Genomic DNA, 20,412 nt, shown 5'->3' on the forward strand with positions numbered 1-20,412 from the left:
TTTCAGGTTACTGCTGAATTCAGGGCTGTGTTACAAATCTGTGTGTTTGCCCATACCTTACTTGGATAGAAGGAAGTTCTCTGTTCACCAGTGAGAGAAGGGAGCTTTGAGCAGCCTATCTGTCTCTGGAGGAGTGGTTTCAGCCCATAAATTAGTAGTTTATTGGCCATTTTGGGCTAATTTCTATCTCTTTCATTTCCCTGCTATAAATACCATATTTGCCCGGTTTTGCACACCGGGCAGCACTGGTTAGCTACGGTAAAACTATTCCTGGCTCCACAAAATCTCCTCTTCAGTTTTTCCCCTTGGAACTAGACAAACTTTCAACTTAAGCACTCAAGCCATTCATTTCTCAACCCGGCACTTGCTCAAAACATATAGCAAACACTTATAAACCCTAGCACTAGACCCTCCTGTACTGTACAGAAGGACAAGGCTCTCTATTCGACCTTATCAGCCATCCAGTAAAACAGTTCACTTTACCTATCCAGGCATGTCCAAAGGGCAGTTTCAGGTGTACTCTCCAGTCCAACTGGTAAATCTGGGCATTTTGAGGCAATGTTACAACTGCCTCATGTACACAGACGACCCCCTCCTCCTACCACCAAACACTAATACATGCAAGAGATGCAATTATGCAGCCAAACTGGAGGCTAAGCTCTCTCAACACAAGACTGGATCAGGCAGTCAAGAGGAGAAGTGTAATACTTGCATCACACCACCTGTCTCACATAGACCCATTAAAGCAGCATTGGAAAAAACACACATAAATACATGAAAACATACTCGGAGGCTCTAAATAAAAATCTGCAAAACCAACAGAGACCTCCAAAGCAAACATCCAAGCAACCTCCACCCCCAACACAGACCATGAAACACATACTTCACAAAACCAGTGTGCCATACAATCACAGCCCTTAAGGCAAAATAACATACCCAACATACTAGTAATAGGTGACTCTATAGTCAGGCACACTGACGTCCCACTCACTAGGCTGAATAAGGAGAAGGTTACTGTTAGCTGCCTGTTGGGAGCCAGGATCTGCCACATAGCACTCAGGTCACTCCAGAACAAGTACAAATATGACTCTGTCATTGTCCATGTTGGTGTGAATGACCTGAGCTGCACCTCCCTGGACTACATGAAAAGAAACATGATAGAGCTCTCTGATCACGTAGCCCAGGCCGGTATGACCCTGACCTTGAGTAGCATCCTGCCCTCACCAAGAACGATACCACGGTATAAAGAAAAAATTCTCGATTTCAACAATTGGCTAAGTTTCTGTTGCCATTCAAAGGGGATCCAATGTCTGTCCACCTGGGATGAAATGCTCGACAAGCCACGCTGCTTCGCTAGAGATGGCTTGCACCTGTCACCCTTAGGCTTTTGAATACTGGCAAAACCTCTTGCCACCCCCATAGTGCCTTTTTTAGGCAAGGCTCAAAAGACAAACCCACCTCCATAAATAGCACAAGTAACAAAACACTGAGGGTAATGCTACTCATTGCCAGAAGTCTAAACCTCAAAATGCATGCACTCGAGGCACTCCCAGGATGGAGAAAATAGATATATGTGCAGTAACAAAAACCTGGTTTAAGGCTCCAGAAAGCACCCCAGCACTACCAGGCTACAACTCTTACCATACATTTCGGCCACAGAACCCAAACTGAAATACAAAAGGTGGGGGCATATCCATATTCATCAAGGATACCCACACCTCCAGGTTAGTGGCACAGCACGATGCTTCAGAGATCATCCATGTTCAACTAACAATGGGCAAAACTGCATTTCAAATTGTAGCTTGCTACAAATCACCCACCATGTTCCAGGACCCCCATTCTGTATTTCTGGAAACACTGGGAAACATAAAGGTCCTACCAAATACCCTAATATCGGGTGATTTCAACTACCCAAACATTAACTGGGAGAACTACTCAAGTATTATTTATTTTATTTATTTTACATTTGTTGACCGGGCTAGTCTAGCTGGATACATATCCAATAATGACAATACAGGAACAAGGAAAGAAGAAATAAAAAATAATAATAAAAAAAAATACAGTATATAAAAAAAAAACAAAAAAAAAAAAAAAAAAAGGGAGGTGACAGGACAAGCTATGTTGGTAACATTGGTATTGGTGGAGGTGAGGAAGTAAAAGAGAAGAATTATAGGAGTGAAGTGTGTGTGAAGGGTGGAAAGAAAAAAGAAACCTATAGGAATTTACTGGACATTTAAGCACAACCAGTGGACCAGTGGGACTTTAAATATTCTATTTTTTGAATGAATAGGTTAATGGCATGAGTCTATGGGAAGTAGAAGGAGAGGGGTTCATTCCAATAGAGTTAGTTAGCATAGCATCACCGCCTCAAGTTATTAGATTTGATGGTTGATACTTGATTACTGTTGGAAGACCGAAAGGAACTTAAGTTGGTGTATGGAGTCAGGTTTTGCTCAGGTGGTTTTTTTGTCTGGTTGATTTATAATTTTAAATGCTTCAGTGAGTTGATTGAATTTAAAGAGATTGGGCAGTTCTACCCAGCTAGTTTTTCATGAGGTTGAGGCAATGGGTGAGTGCGATAGGGTTATCCTGTAATGAATCTGGCAATATGGGTGGTGGTGGAAGAAAAATTTATTGAGCCATTATTTATTAAGGAAAGAAAATATGGGGAGGCATGCAGAGAAGAGAGAGGAGAGAGAGAGGAAATGGCAAATAAAAATTAATGATGAGAAAGTTTCCTTTTTGCTTGTACACACCCCCCAGTTTCTTATTAACTGACTTAATGGTTTGGGCAATGTGGCATATCAAATTTGAGCTGGTGTCATGTAGTGATACCTATAGCTTGTGTGGTGAGGCGGGGCTCATGATGGTGTGCCAAAAGGATTTCGACAAAAAGGACCTAGGATTTACAGGTTGTGGTTCTGGGGGTAGAGGAGTGGGAGGGCGGGGAAAAAATAAAGTACTTTAGTTTAGTTGGGTTAAGTATGAGTTTCAGGTCAACCATTTTTTTTTTCAACTTTGGCAAAACAAAGTTGGGTGGCTGGTGGAGTTCTGAGAGAGAGAGAACAGATCAGGGTGGAGTCAGTCCCGCGCGTTGTATGCAGGTGGTTCTAGGATGATTGTGTGTAGATCATTTATAAAAACAAAAAAAAAGAGGGGGCCAAGTATGAGCCCCCTGGGATGCCAATGTTGTGTTAGGGGTAGTTGAGATAGACTATTTTGCCATTGGACTGCTTAAGAAAGGTAATGAACCAGTTTTAGTGTCAAGTTGTCCAGATGAAAGATTGCAGGGTGTGGGTGGGTGAGTAATAGCTGGTGTTTACCATGTCTTTTGATTTTTGATAGATCAAGAAGAGTATGAGTTTATAATATTTTTTTTGTTGTTTTGTTGGTTTATGGAAAGAGAAAAGAGGAGGGCAGTAGTAGTACTGTGATGGGGCGAAAAGCCATGCTGTATGTAAATGATAGATTGATATTGATTGTGGTGGTGGAGGAGTTGTTTTTGAATACACACCCGTTCTAAAATTTTTGCTATTGGAGAAAGTATCGCAATGGGCCTATAGTTAGATGTTTCAGTTGAGGAGTTATGGATCTGTTAATCAAAATTGATATGGGATAGGAAATGACATCAGAGGCTAATGAGGGGTTTTTACTAGTAAGTTTCTATAGGGGGGGGGTAGTTTACCAGGATGGGGGAGAGTTATTGAATCCCGGCCCAGAACTTTTTGGGTTAGTCTGATGTTTATATAGATAACAACTAGATTACATTTATTGGAGTTAAGGCAGATCTTCAATGCAATATAAGTTCAATGTTAGAGACCTGGGGGATACAATGTGTTCCTAATGATGTTAAGTCTATTATTAAGTATTAACTCATTTGCCCAACATTTCCTAGAATTTAAAAACTCAAACACCCTGGTTTAACTGGTCAACACTCCCATCAGAGGTGACAACATATTGGACCTGGTCATCACCAACATGGGCGACCGGTGTTCCACACCAGAGGTCAACCCCTCGCTGGTTAGATCTGACCATAAACAAATCACTTTGGATATCCACATTCTGCCCTCACCCTCAGACAAGAAAACCACTGTGAAAAACTTTTCAAAAGCAAACTTCACATTACTTAAGACCAAGGTAGAAAGTTTCAAACCCCCATACTGAAGGATAACGCTGTTCAAGCTACAAAATCCTTTACTAATGCATTCGACAGGCACCTACAAGAATGCATGGATCATGCCATCCCAAACAAAACCACGACTCACTACTCCAAGAAAAAGAAACCAGTCTGGTGGACTCCTGCCATAAACAAGCTATACAATAGAAGGAGGAAACTAGTACAGAAAAGAGTAAAATCCCAAGAAGGGAAGACATCTCTGATCAGTATCAGCAAGAAACTACGATCCCTCATAAAATCATCCAAGGTGAGCTTTGAAAGAAAAATTGCCAAGGACTCCAAAGATAACCACAAGGCATTCTTTAGCTATGTCAAGAATCTAAGTGGCAATGTTCACATCTGCTTAGAGTTTGTGCAGAATGGCACAAAATACACTGAACCAGCCGATATTGCCAACATCCTGGCAGACAGGTTCAGTGCAAACTTCACCCCCCTCTCATCCCCAAAAGGGCCCATAACCATACCAGACGAATGTAGAGTCCCTGAAATCACAGACACTCAGGTTACAACAGCCCTCTCCAAAGCCAAAAACACAGAATCAATGGGACCAGATGGTGTCCCAGACTGCGTCCTACACTAGCTCAAAGATGAACTAACCCCTCATCTAAACACACTGTTCAAACTCAGCCTCTCCACAGTCTACATACCCATAGAGTGGTGCACAGCAACGGTTATTCTGCTCCACAAAGGTGGAGCCACAACAGACCTCGGGAACTATCGCCCTATAAGCCTGACTAACTTTGTCTGCAAGGCTATGGAGTGCATCATCATGGAACTCATTAATAGAGACATTGGGAACCTCCAAACACTGGACCCTACCCAGTTCAGCTTTGTTAAGGGCAGATCATGCCTCCTAAACCTGGTGGACTTCTTTGAGACAGTTACCAAGGCTATAGATGAGGAAAAGGTGGTCCACACAGCCTACCTAGACCTTGCTAAGGCCTTTGACACCATTCCCCATTCTGGTATTATAGACAAGCTCACCAGCCTGAACATAAACCCCTATGTCACAAGATTTGTTGCCAACTGGCTCATGGACAGAAAACACATGGTGAGAGTTGTGGTAGCTATGTCCGACTCTAAACTGGTTACAAGTGGCATTCCCCAGGGCTCAGTCCTAGAACCCCTCCTGTTCATCATATACTTCTCAGAGGTACAGGCAAGCACAGGAGGACTATGGCTGACCAAGTTCACAGACGACTGCAAACTAGGGGCTATAATTGACTCTCCGGCTAACACAGACATCCTCCAAAAGGGTCTTACTGAGACGGATACCTGGTGTCAAAATCATGGCCTCAAGCTAAATGCCAAAAAGTGCATAGTCATCCCCTTTGGAAAAAACAAAGTACCCACAAACTACCACATAGGTGATAGTCCCCTAAATACAGAAGGCGTAATAAGGGATCTGAGGACCCAAGTAGATAGTAATCTCACCTTTGATAATCACATTGCCAAAGTGGTTAGAAAATCCTTCTACGTGGCCCACTTAATCACAAAAGGGTTCACATCCACATCAAAAGAGATCATTGTGCCCTTCTACTCATCACTCATCAGACCCATCATAGAGTACAATGCCCCATTTGGGATGTACATACAAGACACCTGCAACAGCTGGAAAGACCACAGAAATACCTCACCAAGAGGATCACTGGCCTCAAACAGATGCCCTATGCAGCTCGACTGAAGAAACTACAGCTGTACTCGGTTACATACCACCTACTCAGAGGTGATCTCTGCCTGACATACAAGGCCATGTCCAACCCAGAATTGATGGACATGCTCCACCTAAAGAAAACCTTATCCCCTCGAGCCACACACTCAAGGGCTCTAAACCTCACCACAACAATAAATAGGACATGTTGGAGGGATAGATTCCTGTCCCGGAGACTTCCCATGCTCTGGAACAAGATTGCAATCTACATTAGGCAGTGCCCTCGCTAACACTCTTCAAAAGAAACCTTGACAAGTGGATGGGAAACAGAAAGTTTACTTCGGGGATCAATTCAGTGGCTCTGCTGGACAGAGGCACAGGGAGCTAATCTAAGGGGATGGCGAAAGCCAACACATTCTGGCTAGGCTTATAAATGCCTTCGGGCAGATAGCCTAGTACCTACCTATGAAACTATTCCTTTAAAGTTTATTTACTGTTACAACTGAGTAATGTGTTTTTTGCAGTAATAGTTCACTTCATTTAAATGGTTTGAGTTTTCAGTATGCTGTAATGTCACAATGTTGTATCCATAACTGTAATACTGCATCTCCTTTAACACCTCTGGTGATGTCGTGGTTGGTATGTGGCCATTGTCATATTGGCCACACCCCCGTGTCCCACTTTGGCCTTGTTAAAAGGTGGCAACCCTGCTTAAGTCCGATTCCAGCAATGTCTAGGTTATACCAGTAGAAATATTTAAGTTCCCCCTATCTCCTAAAAACTGGCACATGTATTTGGCCCAAATAATTTGGGGGTAATGTTGTAAATGAAATATGATGTGATCTTACTCACAAACACACACACACACACACACACACACAGACTCTTAAAATCCGCTAGGAACTGTGCTTTCCTTCACATTTTAAAAAGTCATACTTCATTTTGCGTCAAAGTAAAAATAGCTCACAATCTTAAATATTGCTCTCATAAATTTAAAAAGTCACTGGAATAACATGTTTCACGGTAGAAGGCATTTTCTGAAGAAGATACAAAGTATGAAATTCAAATGGATGACATTATTTCGTGACTTCAATCCCGTATTATTTGTCAGAGAAAAATAACTTTTATGAGGAGTAAATAAAAATTTGAGGAAACATCTGTATATTCTGCAAAATTCGGGACAGATGCTTGTTTGACACTTGGTGTTACGGTTAAGTAAAACTCCACATTGAACCTTATCATTTTGTTTTATTAACACAACAGTCTGGGCCATCAAAAGAGCAAATTTCAGCTAGTAAAAGTTGTTTGCAAATGCTCCACACTTCACCTATCTGTTCCACATTGTCAGATTTTGTTTCGGGTTTGCGAGACTAAATGCTGATAGCTAGGTCTACCTCAGGTTTGTGTAGCTGTTTTTTCCACACCTGTATAGCTCTCCACATCTCTGCACGCTGCACAGTGGAAGGCAGGCTGCACCATACATGAGTTAACGGGGGCGCGTGTCGCGGGGTGGGAGGAGCTGAACTGCAGCCCTGATTGCAGATTGTTCCAGCACCGACATACGAGGCACAAATACACAAGCAGCAGCCGCTGCGGCTCGAGCCTCCAGCCCACGTTACAGATCGCCTGTCGTTTCTACCTGGCAATGCTCCTTCCAGGCCTGTGGCTGCAGCTGTCGTTTGTGGCGGCGGGGCTAGATCTCCGGTGATCTCTAGTCAAGAACCCTCAATCCAACCCCCCCAAAACAGGATAAGAACAGGAGCGGCTAACATCAAGAGAAGGATGGTGCAGAAATCGAGGAATGGTGGGGTGTACCCGGCCTCTGGAGCAGGAGAGAAAAAGCTGAAAGTGGGGTTTGTGGGGCTCCAGGACTCTGGTAGTGCGGGGGAGGCGAGCTGCAAGGATGCAACGTTACTCATCGGTGGCGGCCCTGAGAGTGTAGGCGGCGGAGGTGGCGGAGTAGGCGGTGGTGGTGGTGGTAGCAAGCGGGGAAGTATCCTCAGCAACAAGGGGCGCTCATCCTCCGGCGGCATCACTGGCTCCGGTCGCCCTCCTAAGCGGAATGCCTTCTACCGAAAGCTGCAGAACTTCCTCTACAATGTGTTGGAGAGACCCCGAGGATGGGCATTCATCTACCACGCTTATGTGTGAGTACCCACATGCCAACACCCCTGAAAATTGTCTTACCACACACAGTGCACTGTAATCGTTACATATCTGTACAGCCTGGAATGACCTGTTTAGAGTAAACTATTTATTTTTTTACCAAGGTTTGGACAGGGGGGCATACAGTAACTGCATTTACCAAATGTAATACCGAGGAAGTAAAACAAGCCATAGTAGGAGGAGAAAACACCACCACCAACATAATGGGAAAACACGAGTACATATGCAATGTGCTGGTTTTGTTAACATATAATAATTGCTGTATGTATCAGAAGCTATAATAATCTAGTACAGGACTGAAAATTATGTTAACGGGTAATGTAATTCACTGACCATTGTTTCTCCACATAATGAATATTGTTTGCATATAAAATAATTAAATCAATTCTAATGTAATTTTCGGATGCTCAGTTAATATAACAAAGCTACGCATAAACAGATTGCTCTCTTTGGTCTTGACTCCCTTGAGTCACAACGATAGAAACAAAGGTAAAATGATTATCAGACAAAGAGAATAGTACAGCAGGGTGAACTAAGCAAAGCCACGTCCCCCTTCTGTTTTGGATTTGTCACTGGGTGTGAGTGATTGCGTGCGGAGACAGTACAGTAACAGACAAGAGGACACCGGCGCCGCTGGTGTTGCTTTTGCTGGGCTGTGTATTGTAGCACAGTTACAGTAACCCCAGTCCAAGCATAGGAAGTAGAGCCCGTTTCCTGGAGTGTTTTACTTTTATTGTTGTCCAAAGATAGTGTGGAACTGTTGCTGGCAAACCAGCATTATGTAAAACATCATTAATAAAATGATGTGTGTATGCATACTATTTGTAATATATAGGCATATACATAGTATCTTAAAGACACACACACACACACACTCCCAAAGGCAGAGTCAAACTACTAGCTTTGCAGTTGTGTTTTTAGCTGTTGTACACTATTTGCAGCTGTGTGAGATGCGTAATCTTTGACAACTGATGCAAGGTGATAAGAGGTAATGCGTGTATCAGATCCCATTGTCAGAGGTTTCAAGAATATTTCAGCAATCTGATAAGGCTGGCATGGATTTGAGTTTTCTTCTTATTTTAAATATAATCTTTAAAAAGATTCTCCAGTTTTGATAACGGGAAGACACGCAGGCCCGCTGGCCAGGTAGGACCATGCCCTGAATTCTCTCATATGTTGCCATGGCTAAATATGATGACCCGCCAGCTCATAGGCATGGCTACCATTTCTGGACAGGGTAGCTTATACTGCATACGGAATTAACGTTTTATCATCATATATCATTTATGAATAATCCATATTAGTTGTCATATCATCATATATCCTTTTGTGTAAGCTAGTCATTTAATTTCCCTTTAAAGACTCGAGTCCAGAATACACACTAAAGCACGTACTCACTTCTTTCATTTATAGTATGTTTCCCTTTCGTTTTCTAATTGTAGTTTCATGTAGTCAAATGATATGCAGGGTGTGGTAACACTTGCTTGAGAAGCCACTTAAAGCCAGAGGGCTAAACTGACGTTTATTTAATACATAGTATGTATGCAAAGCCTACACCGAGTTACTTCCCCAAATGTACCCGACGGATTCAGTGGGAGATCCTGTCCAACGTCCTATAATGGTGTGAGACCGAAACACGTCGTTACAAGTTATCCTGGCAATATCCTGCAAGCGGTGTATACGATGTAAAATATAGGGCTGCCACTTTTTCAAATGCTTAACGTGGGACATTTTTTGTGGAAACGTGAGATTTTGCTGGGAGAATTATACCTACAACTTCGGAAAAGGACTGAGTTTCACTTTTTGCCAAAAATAATCTCATAGCACACGTGTTGTTTATATTGTTCCATATAACATCTAGGCGTTTCAAATACAAAATAATTGTTTAATACAAATGTTAAAGAAAATTTAGAAAACATTTTTTTCCTAAATATCTGGACATTTGACATTTTTCACCCCCCCCCCCCGCAGGACACAACAACTGCAACACGAGGGACAGGTGGTAACCCTATAATAGCATACAAGTCCAAAACCAAGCTCGTAATGTAGGTCTTGAGTTTGTATCTCGTTTCAGGAAGGTGGAGGATGGACAGCTCCTATTTTGTGCGTACCATACATTTCAGAAGGTCCAGGCGTTGGACAGCTCCACCTGTGTCTTTCGATCAGTTTATCGGTGAGATTGAGGATCCACATTCGCGGTGCTCAGCCTCTGGGAGCGGGAGATGAGGAAAATACAATAATAATAATAATAATAATAATAATAATAATAATAATAATAATGGCATTAACCAATCCTTGCATAGTCTGATTACTAGTTTTATGTAAATGAGATTCGCTGGACCAATACACTTATCTCCTTCTCCCTGACACACACACATACACACACAAACACACGCACACACGCACGCACACACACACACACACACTCTCCGTGCTTGCACAATAATTCACTCACAAGGCGTTTTGTAAAGACTGCAAGAAAGACATTTGGTTTAGATCTTTACAATTCCTTCTTTGTGATGATCATTTAGAACACTGGACCGTTTTATAAGGTCTGTAAATACAATGCATGCTTATGTTCCTGATACGTCCCATGTTCTCATATAAGGTTTGTGAATACCATGTTTACCTATGTACCTGATATGTGTCATGTTTCCATATAAGGTCTGTGAATACAGTGTATGCTTATCTACCCGATATGTCCCAAGTTCTCATATAAGGTTTGTGAATACAGTGTATGCTCAAGTACCGGATACATCCCATGTTTTCATATAAGGTCTGTGAATACGTTGTATGCTTAAGTACCTGATACATCCCATGTTCTCATTTAAGGTCTGTGAATACGGTGTATGCTTATGTACCTGATACTTCCCATGACAGAAGATCATACCTCTCAACATCTTACTGCAAGAAATCTGGACAAAGCCTAAAACAATGGTGGTGGTGGTGGGGGGGGGGGGGGGGCAAAGGTACAAAAATAGGGACAAATTTTAAATATTGCTCTTATAAACTTAGAGAACTGCTAGAATATTAGGATGCGTGTTAGCATGCATTTTCTGAAGGGTATGAAGTCTGAAATTCTAATGTATGTCATTATTTAGTGACTTCAGTTCACAGTGATTTGCCAGAAAAAACACAAAGTGTATGAGGAACAGACCAAAAAATTGAGACAAAAATCTGGAAATTCTGCAAAAATCTGGACAGTTGAGAGGTATGGAACAGATTCCCGAGAAACAGTAGTTTCAATTACTGTCATTTGCCAGTTTTTCTGTTAATATAACATTTAAATCTGGATAGTTGGGGTGGTGAAAAATTCTTTTCCGCCATAAAGTGACTACAAAAGTTACAAAGGTCAGACTAACCTATATTTTCATCAATAACAATTGGCAGAAACAGAATGTACTTTGCCAGTATTAACTAAGAGGAAAGTAACATACATTAAGAGCTATATAAGATTAAAGCAAAAGGCTGCAATTAAAAACTACAGGCACAAATATTTACAGGAAGAGAACTATGCTGTAATAACCACACAGACACAGACAGACACAAATGGAGAAGAGAGAGAGAGAGTAACCAAGCTGTATTAACTAGAGACAATGTACTTATTAGCTTTATATAAAAACTGCAAGGAAAACCCAGCCAAGCTAGAGTTTTCACTGTATGATGCTTTAAACATCCTGTAGTGAAGAGCCAGGGGATATATGCAAACTATCCCTTTAGGACATCAAATGTTTCAGCCACATGGCTTTTCAGTGTCCATGACTTTTTTTTTTTACTTCTTGTAAAGTCTTTATGGTCACATTCAGGCCAATTAGCTGAAGGCCTACATGTTTCTACCTTTCTATTGACCTTGTCAGCACAGCATAAGTGGTTAGTTTAGCTAAAGTTCAGAAACAAAGGGTCTTTAAACCTAGCTGATGCTCATAAAGTTTAAGGTGCCTGCAAAATATGAGTAAAAACTGTAAGGAAAACCCTGTCTGGGGGTTGTCTGTGTGTCCTTTTTACTCTGTGATTTGGATGTTCCTCTAGATATTTTGCAGGCACCTTAATCTTTATGGGCATTAGCTGGGTTTAACGACTCAGAGTTTCTGAAGTATATCCAAACTATCCACTTATGTTGTGCTGACGAGGAGAGAAAAAATGGCTTTATTGGCCCGAATGTAATTCAGCAAGAAAAAAGTTATAGACATTCAGAAGCCATGCAGCTGAAACACATGATGTCCTGAAGGGGTCACTTGCATATATCATATGGGCCTCCACCACAGGCAATTTAAGGTAACACACAGTGAAAACTCTAGCTTGCATGGGTTTTCCTTGCAGTTTTTACTAAATGGTTTGTCTATGTGACCTTTTTACCATTTGGTTTGGATGTTAATTGGGATATTTTGCAGGCACCTTAATCTTTACGGGCAGCAGGTGGGCTTTCTGAAGTATAGCTAAACTATCCAGGTACAGTGGATCTAAAAAGTTTACACACTATTGTTAAAATGCCATTTTTGTGTGATATAAAAAAAATGAGACCACAATAAATCGTTTCAAAATTTTTCTCACCTTTAATGTGACCTATAATCTGTACAATTCAATTGAAAAACAAATCTGTTAGGGGAAAAAATATAAAAAATAAAAAAAACGTACACTACACTGGTTGCATAAGTGTGCATACCCTTAAACTAATACTTTTTTGAAGCACCTTTTGATTTTATTATGGCATTCAGTCTTCTTGGGTAGGAGTCTGTCAGCATGGCACATCTTGACTTGGCAATATTTGCCCACTTTTGCTTCCAAAAATGCTCCAAATCTGTCAGATTGAGAGGGCATCTCTTGTGCACAGCACTCTTCAGGTCACCCCACAGATTTTCTATTGGATTTGGGTCTGGGCTCTGGTTGGGCCATCCAAAAACTTTAATTTTCTTCTGGTGAAGCCATTCTTTTGTTGATTTGGATGTATGCTTGGGGTCATTGTCATGCTGAAAGGTGAAATTCCTCTTCATCTTCAGCTTTTTGGCAGACACCTGAAGGTTTTGGGCCAAAAGTGACTGGTATTTGGAGCTGTTCATAATTCCCTTCACCTTGTCTCAAGCCCCAATTCCAGATGAAGAAAAGCAACCCCAAAGTATGATACTGCCACCCGAAGTGTTGTTTTTGCACCAAACGTACATTTTGGAATTGTGGCCAAAAAGTTCAACCTTGTTCTCATCAGACCATAACACATTTTCCCACATGCTTTTGGGAGACTTGATGTATTGTTTTACAAATTTTAGCCAGGCCTGGATGCTTTCCTGTGTAAGAAAAGGCTTCTGTCTTGCAACCCTATCCCATAATCCAGACATATGGAGAATACGGGAGATTGTTGTCACATGTAGTACACAACCAGTGCTTGCCAGAAATTCCTGCAGCTCCTTCAGTGTTGCTGTAGGTCTCTTGGCAGCCTCCCTGATCAGTTTTTATCTTGTCTTTTCATTAATGTTGGAGGGAAGTCTAGTTCTTTGCAATGTCACTGTTGTCCCATATTTTCTCCACTTTTTGATGACTGTCTTCATTGTGTTCCATGATATAGCAAATGCTGTAGTAATTTTTCTGTACCCTTCTCCTGACTGATACCTTTCAAAAATGAGATCCCTTTGATGTTTTGTATGCTCTCTGCGAAGCATGGCTTTTGCTGTAGCAGGCAACTGAGTAAATGTCAGGAAAATCCTACTAGGACAGCTGAACTTTATATGGGGTTAATCAGAGTCTCTTTAATTGATGGCAGGTGTGTACCCAATAAGACTGAATGTTGTAATTAAATCAAAATGTGTTTCAACAAAGTATTAGTTTAAGGGTGTGCACACACAACAAAGTATTAGTTTAATGGTGTGCACCCTTATGCAACCAGCATATTGTACATTTTTCCCCTAACAGATTTGCTTGTTTTTCAATTGAACTGTACAGGTCATAGGTCACATTAAAGGTGGGAAAAGTTTTGAAATGATTTATTGTGGTCTCATTTTTTATATCACAAAATCTGGCATTTTAACAGGGGTGTGTAAACTTTTTATATCCACTGTATGCTGTGCTCATGAGGTCAATAAAAGGTTGAAGTATGTATGTCGATATCTAGTGGGGTTTGGTTTTATTGGCCAGAATGGGTTTGGTTTTACTGGCTTGAATCATGGTTGTTCAGAAGCCAAGTAGCTGAAATACTTGTTGTATATAGCTGTGTGGTTTGGCTTCCCTTTAAGGCATAAGTATGTAGCTCATCTTTTAAAAATAACTAGACGATGTTGTTTAAATTAGAAGCATTTCTCTTGAGATAAAGGTGACGAGGGGCTAGGTGATGCGTATTTTCAGGGAATGTCTTGCATGTTTAGTCATATGTTTAACAGAATATCTGCAGGATAAATATCATGGTTATCTTCGGCTTGCTATGTATCAAACCATTCTCTTCATTCAGAGTCATATACCCTGCAACTGGTCTAAAAACAATACCCGAAGAGTTTTACTAGCATCTCCTAGCCATGTACATAGTTTTGTGGCACTGCCCACACTGCATGCTTCTAAAATAAACCTTATGATAGCTAGAGACATATGGGTGCACACCCGCGAGTGCACACACACACACACACACACACACACACACACACGCACGCACATATAATTTTATCTCCAAACCTGCTTTATACCTCACCTATTAACTACAATAGTAACATTTCTGCCCTACCTAGTTCTCACTCTCACCTCAGTTTCTTTAAATTTCTAAGCATCACATGATCTATTATCTGCTTGCTAAACCCATTAATACACCTCTTCAAATGCTCAATGTTCAACATCTAGTAATGCATACCTATCTTGTAACTGCATTAGTTGCCTTTATTTCACATGAATGCAATCTAATTAGCAAACATATGTGCAGTTGTTAATATACATTATTTAATGTCTATTCAAATATGTTCCTGAATATCTGTTTAAAAGTGTTTGCAAAATGATGCAGCTTTTCTCCCCAGCCTATGCTGAAAAGTTGTTTTTGACTAAACCCATTTAGATGAACCCAGTAAATTAAAGCAAAATGAAATAAAACAAAAATAGTAAAGATATTAGGTATGTATCAGGATTTAGACTGTGGCAACCAAGTAGCATTATGTTCATAAGTTCATAGGTAGGTACTAGGCTATCAGCCCTGGGGCCTATACAAGCCTAGCCAGAAAGGTACCCTGGCTTTTGCCACCCAAGAAAATTATTTTCCTGTGCCAATGTCGAGCAAAGCCACAGAAGTGATCCCCGGGGTGAATTTCCTATCTTCCATTCAATCATCAAGATTTTTCTTGAAGAGTGCTAATGAGGAGCTTTGTTTGATATAGATAGGTAGCTTGTTCCAGAGTATGGAAAGTCTCTGGGACAAGAATCCATCCCGCCAGCCTGTTCTGTTTATTGTGGTGACAAGGTTTAGGTCCCTAGAGCATGTAGCTCAGAGGGATTGGGATTTCTTTAAGTGGAGCATGTCCAACAGCTCTGGGTTTGACATAGCCTTGTATGTTAGGCAGAGATCACCTCTGAGTAGGTGATATGTGACGGAGTAAAGCTGGAGTTTTTTGAGACGGTCTGCATAGGGAATCTGTTTGAGGCCAGTAATCCTCTTTGTGAGGTATTTCTGCGGCCTTTCTAGTTGTTGTGGATATCTTGTGAGGTAGACACCAAAAGGGGCATTGTACTCTATAATGGGTCTAATGAGTGACGAGTAGAGGGGAACAATGACCTCTTTTTTCCTGGATGAGAAACCTTTTGTGATAAGGTGTGCCATGTAGAAGGATTTCCTGACTACTGTGGTGCTGTGATTATCAAAGGAGAGACTACTGTCCACCTGTGTCCCAAGGTCTCTTATCACACTATCAGTTCTAAGTAGACTACCACCTATGTAGTAGCCCATGGGTACAGAGTTTTTACCAAAGGGGATGACAATGCACTTTTTGGCATTGAGCTTGAGGCCATGGCTTTCACACCAGGCATCTGTCTCAGTGAGGCCCATTTGTAGGATGTCCACATCATTAGGAGTTTTAATTATGACTCCTAGTCTGCAGTCATCTACAAACTTCATTAGCCAAAGACCTTCTGTGTTAGCCTGTACTTCAGAAAAGTAGATATCAAACAGGAGAGGACCCATGACTGAACCCTGTGGTACTCCACTTGTCACTGGTCTGAAGTCAGATTTGGTGTCTGCTACTTTCTCAGTGTGGGTTCTGTCAGTGAGCCAGTTGGCAACCCATCTTGTGACATAAGGATTTATACCTAGTTTAGTGAGTTTATCTATAATTCCAGAGTGGGGGATGGTGTCAAAAGCCTTGGCGAGATCTAGATAGGGTGTGTGAACCACCTTACCCTTGTCTACGGCTTTGGTGACTGCTTCAAAGAAGTTAATCAGGTTTAGGAGACATGATCTGCCTTTTACAAACCTGAACTGGGTGGGGTCCAGAGTTTGGAGATTACCAATGTCTTTGTTTTTAAGTTCCATGATGGTACATTCCATTTTCTTGCAGACCAGGCTCATTAGGCTAATGGGGTAGTAGTTCCTGGCTGGCTCCCCCTTTGTTGATTGGGATAACCGTTGCTGTACACCATTCAGTGGGCACAAAGCCTGAGGTGAGGCTATGATTGAACATGATGCTTAGGTGGGGTGCCAGTTCATTCTGTAGTTCATGTAGAATGCAGCCTGGGATGTTGTCAGGTCCTATGGATGCTGTGTTCTTGGCTTTGGAGAGTGTGTTTTTTACCTGTGCAGCCATGATTACAGTAACTTTGCATTCTTCCAGTATAGAGATGGGCCCTTTAGGGGGTGGGGGGGGTAAAGTTAGCACTGAACCTATCTGCCAGGATGTTGGCAATATCAGTTGGTTCCGTATATTTACTGCCATTGTGCTGTAACTCAGAGCAGACCTGAGTGTTGCCATTGAGATTATTGACATAGCTATAGAATGCATTGTGGTTGTCTTTAGAATCTGTGGCAATTTTGTTTTTATAACTAGCTTTGGAGGATTTTATGAGGGATCTCAGCTCTTACTGAGGCTGACCAGGGAGTTCTTCCAGTCATGGGGTTTTACTCTTTTTTTGCAACAGTTTCTTGCTTCTGTTGTAGAATTTGTTTATGGCAGGGGACCACCAGATTGGCTTCCTTTTTTTGGAGGATAGCATCTTGGTTCTATTAGGGATAGCATGATCCATGCACTCATGTAAGTGCTTATAAAGTGCATTTGTGTAGGATTCAGCAGTCGTACCTCTATTGTCCATCTGCATGGGTGTTGTAAAGTTTGCCACTTCTGCCTTAAGAAGCGTGAAGTTGGCTTTGGAGAATTTTTTTACGGTGGTTTCCCTAATGGGGGGTGGGGCGGGGTGTGGATGTCTAGGCTGATTAGCTTGTGGTCGGATCTGACCAATGAGGAATTGATCTCTGGTGTGGAACACCGGTCACCCATGTTGGTAATGACCAGGTCTAGGATATTGCTGCCCCTGGTGGGGGTGCGGATAAGTTGATCCAAGGCATTGGAATTTATGAATTCCAGAAAACGTTGAGCAAAAGAGTTGGTATATGAGTAGTTTTCCCAGTTAATGGTGGGGTAGTTGAAATCACCCATTATTAGGGTGTTGGGTTGTACCCTAATATTTTCCAGTGTATCAAGAAATGAGGAGTGGGAATCCTGGGACATGGTGGGGGATCTGTAGAAAGTTACAATTTGGATTGTGGTCTTGCCCAGATTTAGTTGCACTTGTATAATCTCGGATGCATTACGCTGAGCAACTAACTTGGAAGTGTGGATATCCTTAATAAATATGGACATGCCTCCACCTTTAGTGTTTTTGTCCAGGTTAGGTTGCCAAAAGGTGTGGTATGAATTATAGCCTTGTAATGCAGGAGTGCTCTCTGGAGCCTTGAACCAGGTCTCTATCACTGCACAGATGTCGATGTTCTCCATTTTAAGAAGTGCCTCGAGTGAATGCATTTTGAGGTTTAGACTTCTAGCATTGAGTAGCATTAACCTCAGATTTTGCTTGCTTGTACCTGTTACAGTGGTGAATTTGTCATTTGAACCTTGCCTAAAAAAAGTACTGTAGGGGTGGCAAGAGCCTTAGCCAGTATCTGGAATCTCAAGGGTGACAGGTGCAGGCCATCTCTTGCAAAGCATCGTGGTCTGTCGATTATGTCATCCCAGGCAGACAGATACTGGATCCCCTTAGAATGACACCAGAAGCTTAGCCAATTGTTGAAGTCAATCATTTTGTCCTTGTACTGTGGTATCATTCTGGGTATTCAAGCAATATAGCAACACACAGAAGTACCACACAAGAAGTCAAAAAAAAAAAGTTAAAAATTTAGTTGAATTTTTAGCTTTTGCTCTGTGTGGTACACAGACTTCCTCAGAAAAAAAAGTATACAAACTACATTTAACTGAACAGCAGCTTAAATATCCAGCAGTATTAAGTCAAAGGTTCAATTAACCAATTCATTCTGGGTGATGGCAGGATGCTACTCAGGGCTAGGGTCATACCTGCCTGGGCTACAAGTTTGGAGAGCTCCTCCATGTCTCTTTTCATGTAGTCCAGGGAGGTAAATCTCAGGTTATTCACACCCACATGGACAATGACAGAGTCATATTTGTACTTGCTGTGGAGTGACCTGAGTGCATGCGTTATGTGGCGGATCCTGGCACCTGACAGGCAGCTGGCAGTAATTTTCTCCTTGTTTAGCCTGGTGGGTGGAACGTGTGCTTGACTATAGAGTCACCTATGACTAGAATGTTGGGTACGTTGTTATGCCTTATGGGCTGTGGTTGAGTGGCACACTGAGTTTGTGGGCTATGTGTCATTTGGGTTGTGTTGGGGGTGGAGGTTGCATACATTTCTGCTTTGGAGGTCTCTGTTGCTTGAGCAGATTTTTATTGAGAGCCTCCACGAATGTAGGTGTGTGTTTTGTGTTGCTATGTGTGTGTTTTGGTGATGTAGGTTTTGAGGAACTATGTGATGAGTGTGGTGTGGTGCAAGTGTTTACCTTCTCCTCTTGCCTGCCTAGTCCAGTCTTGGGTGAAGAGAGCTTTACTTCCAGTTTGGCTATATAAGTGCATCTCTCACAAGGTTGTAGTGTTGGGTGGTAGGAGGAGAGGGTTGTCTGTGTACATGAGGCAATTGCTACATTGCCCCAAGATGCCCAGATTCATCAGGTAGGCAGGAGAAAACACCAGGAGCTGATCCTTAGACATGCCTGGATAGGTGCTTATTTATTAAGTACTAAAAACTGTCTTCTTCTAGACTGGATGTCATGTGGAGAACAAATAGCAAGGAAGGAGATTCTGAAAGAATGGATAGTGAATAGGTTGAGAATTTCTATGTGCATCAATTGTTCAACATTGAAAGTAGACCTACTGATATGTAGTGTATCTTTTCTCCTTGAGCCTCCAGTAAAGATGCACTCTACCCAGGTGGACTATCCTGGTCAATAAATGCTCCCCCTCGAGAAAACATAAATGAAAAAAAATCATGCTAGATTTTCTTTCTTCTTTTTTGTGAGGGGAGTATTTGTTTACATTAACCATGCAAGACTGCTACTAACTAATAAAGATACAATTATACACACAAGAAGGGGAAGAGTATGTTGCCGGGTAGGGATAAGCATATTTTTATTTTATTTTACTTTACAGTTGATTACTGGGTTGGAACACTGATCACAACTCATCCTTTTCAGGATGTAATTCACAAAAAAGAAAAAAAAAAGAGAACAGAGAGGCAGTAAGCTGTACAAATAAAAACAGAATATAAAGCAACAATATACAACAAGGCTGTACAGTAGCAACTAACAGTTGTAGCAACAATTTTGAGAGAAATGTAAAATTTGGAATCCTCATGACTATTTTTCAGAATTACACCATGGCAGAAACACTGTAGGGTAATTAGAGTCAGGGAAGGGGTTGGTGGGGCAGTTAGGAGGTGCTAGTAGTAGAAAAGAGTAATGCTGAGTGGGCCTCATCTCGTGTGACCTGCTGCGTGGTAAGTACAATCTGCTGTGTGGCAAGTGCAATTTGATTTGATGTGGAGGAATTTTTTAAGTTCAACTCTGAAGGTGAAGAAGGGAGATTGTAGTTCTTTTAGATGGGAGGGGGAGGGATTCCCATATTTTAGGGGTAAGGATGGAGATAGAGTGGTCAGTGCAGTGTAGCCTGGTTTGTGGGTGTTGGAGTGTGGGGTGTGTTGCTTGGGAGAAGCATCTGAGGTTGTAGTGTGTGTGTTTAGTTTAAAGTTGGCAGCTAGCAGTGGGAATGAGTTAAGCAGGAGAAGTTTGAAGATGAGAGATCCTGGTAGCAGGTCTGCTCTGTACTGCACTGGGGTTTAGTTTAAAGTTTGGCAGCTAGCAGTGGGAATGAGTTAGGTAGGAGAGGTTTAAAGATGAGACAGCCTAGTA

The 20,412-nt window shown here is 41.7% G+C and overlaps 1 protein-coding gene across 2 annotated transcripts in view; it reads left to right on the forward strand.

The window, feature by feature from the left end:
- Nucleotides 1-7,403: 7,403 nt before the first annotated feature.
- KCNQ2 (potassium voltage-gated channel subfamily Q member 2) overlaps nt 7,404-20,412 on the forward strand; it is a 942,433-nt gene continuing 929,424 nt past the window's right edge. For both annotated transcript variants that reach the window (XM_044090450.1, XM_044090449.1), the window contains exon 1: nt 7,404-7,975. In XM_044090450.1, the coding sequence (XP_043946385.1) occupies nt 7,611-7,975 (365 nt within the window). In that variant the 5' untranslated portion in view covers nt 7,404-7,610. The remainder of the gene's footprint in view (nt 7,976-20,412) is intronic.

The sequence above is a fragment of the Protopterus annectens genome, chromosome 12.part0, assembly GCF_019279795.1.
Source record: "Protopterus annectens isolate FY-2018-M chromosome 12.part0, PAN1.0, whole genome shotgun sequence".
Classification (NCBI taxonomy): Eukaryota; Metazoa; Chordata; order Ceratodontiformes; family Protopteridae; genus Protopterus; species Protopterus annectens.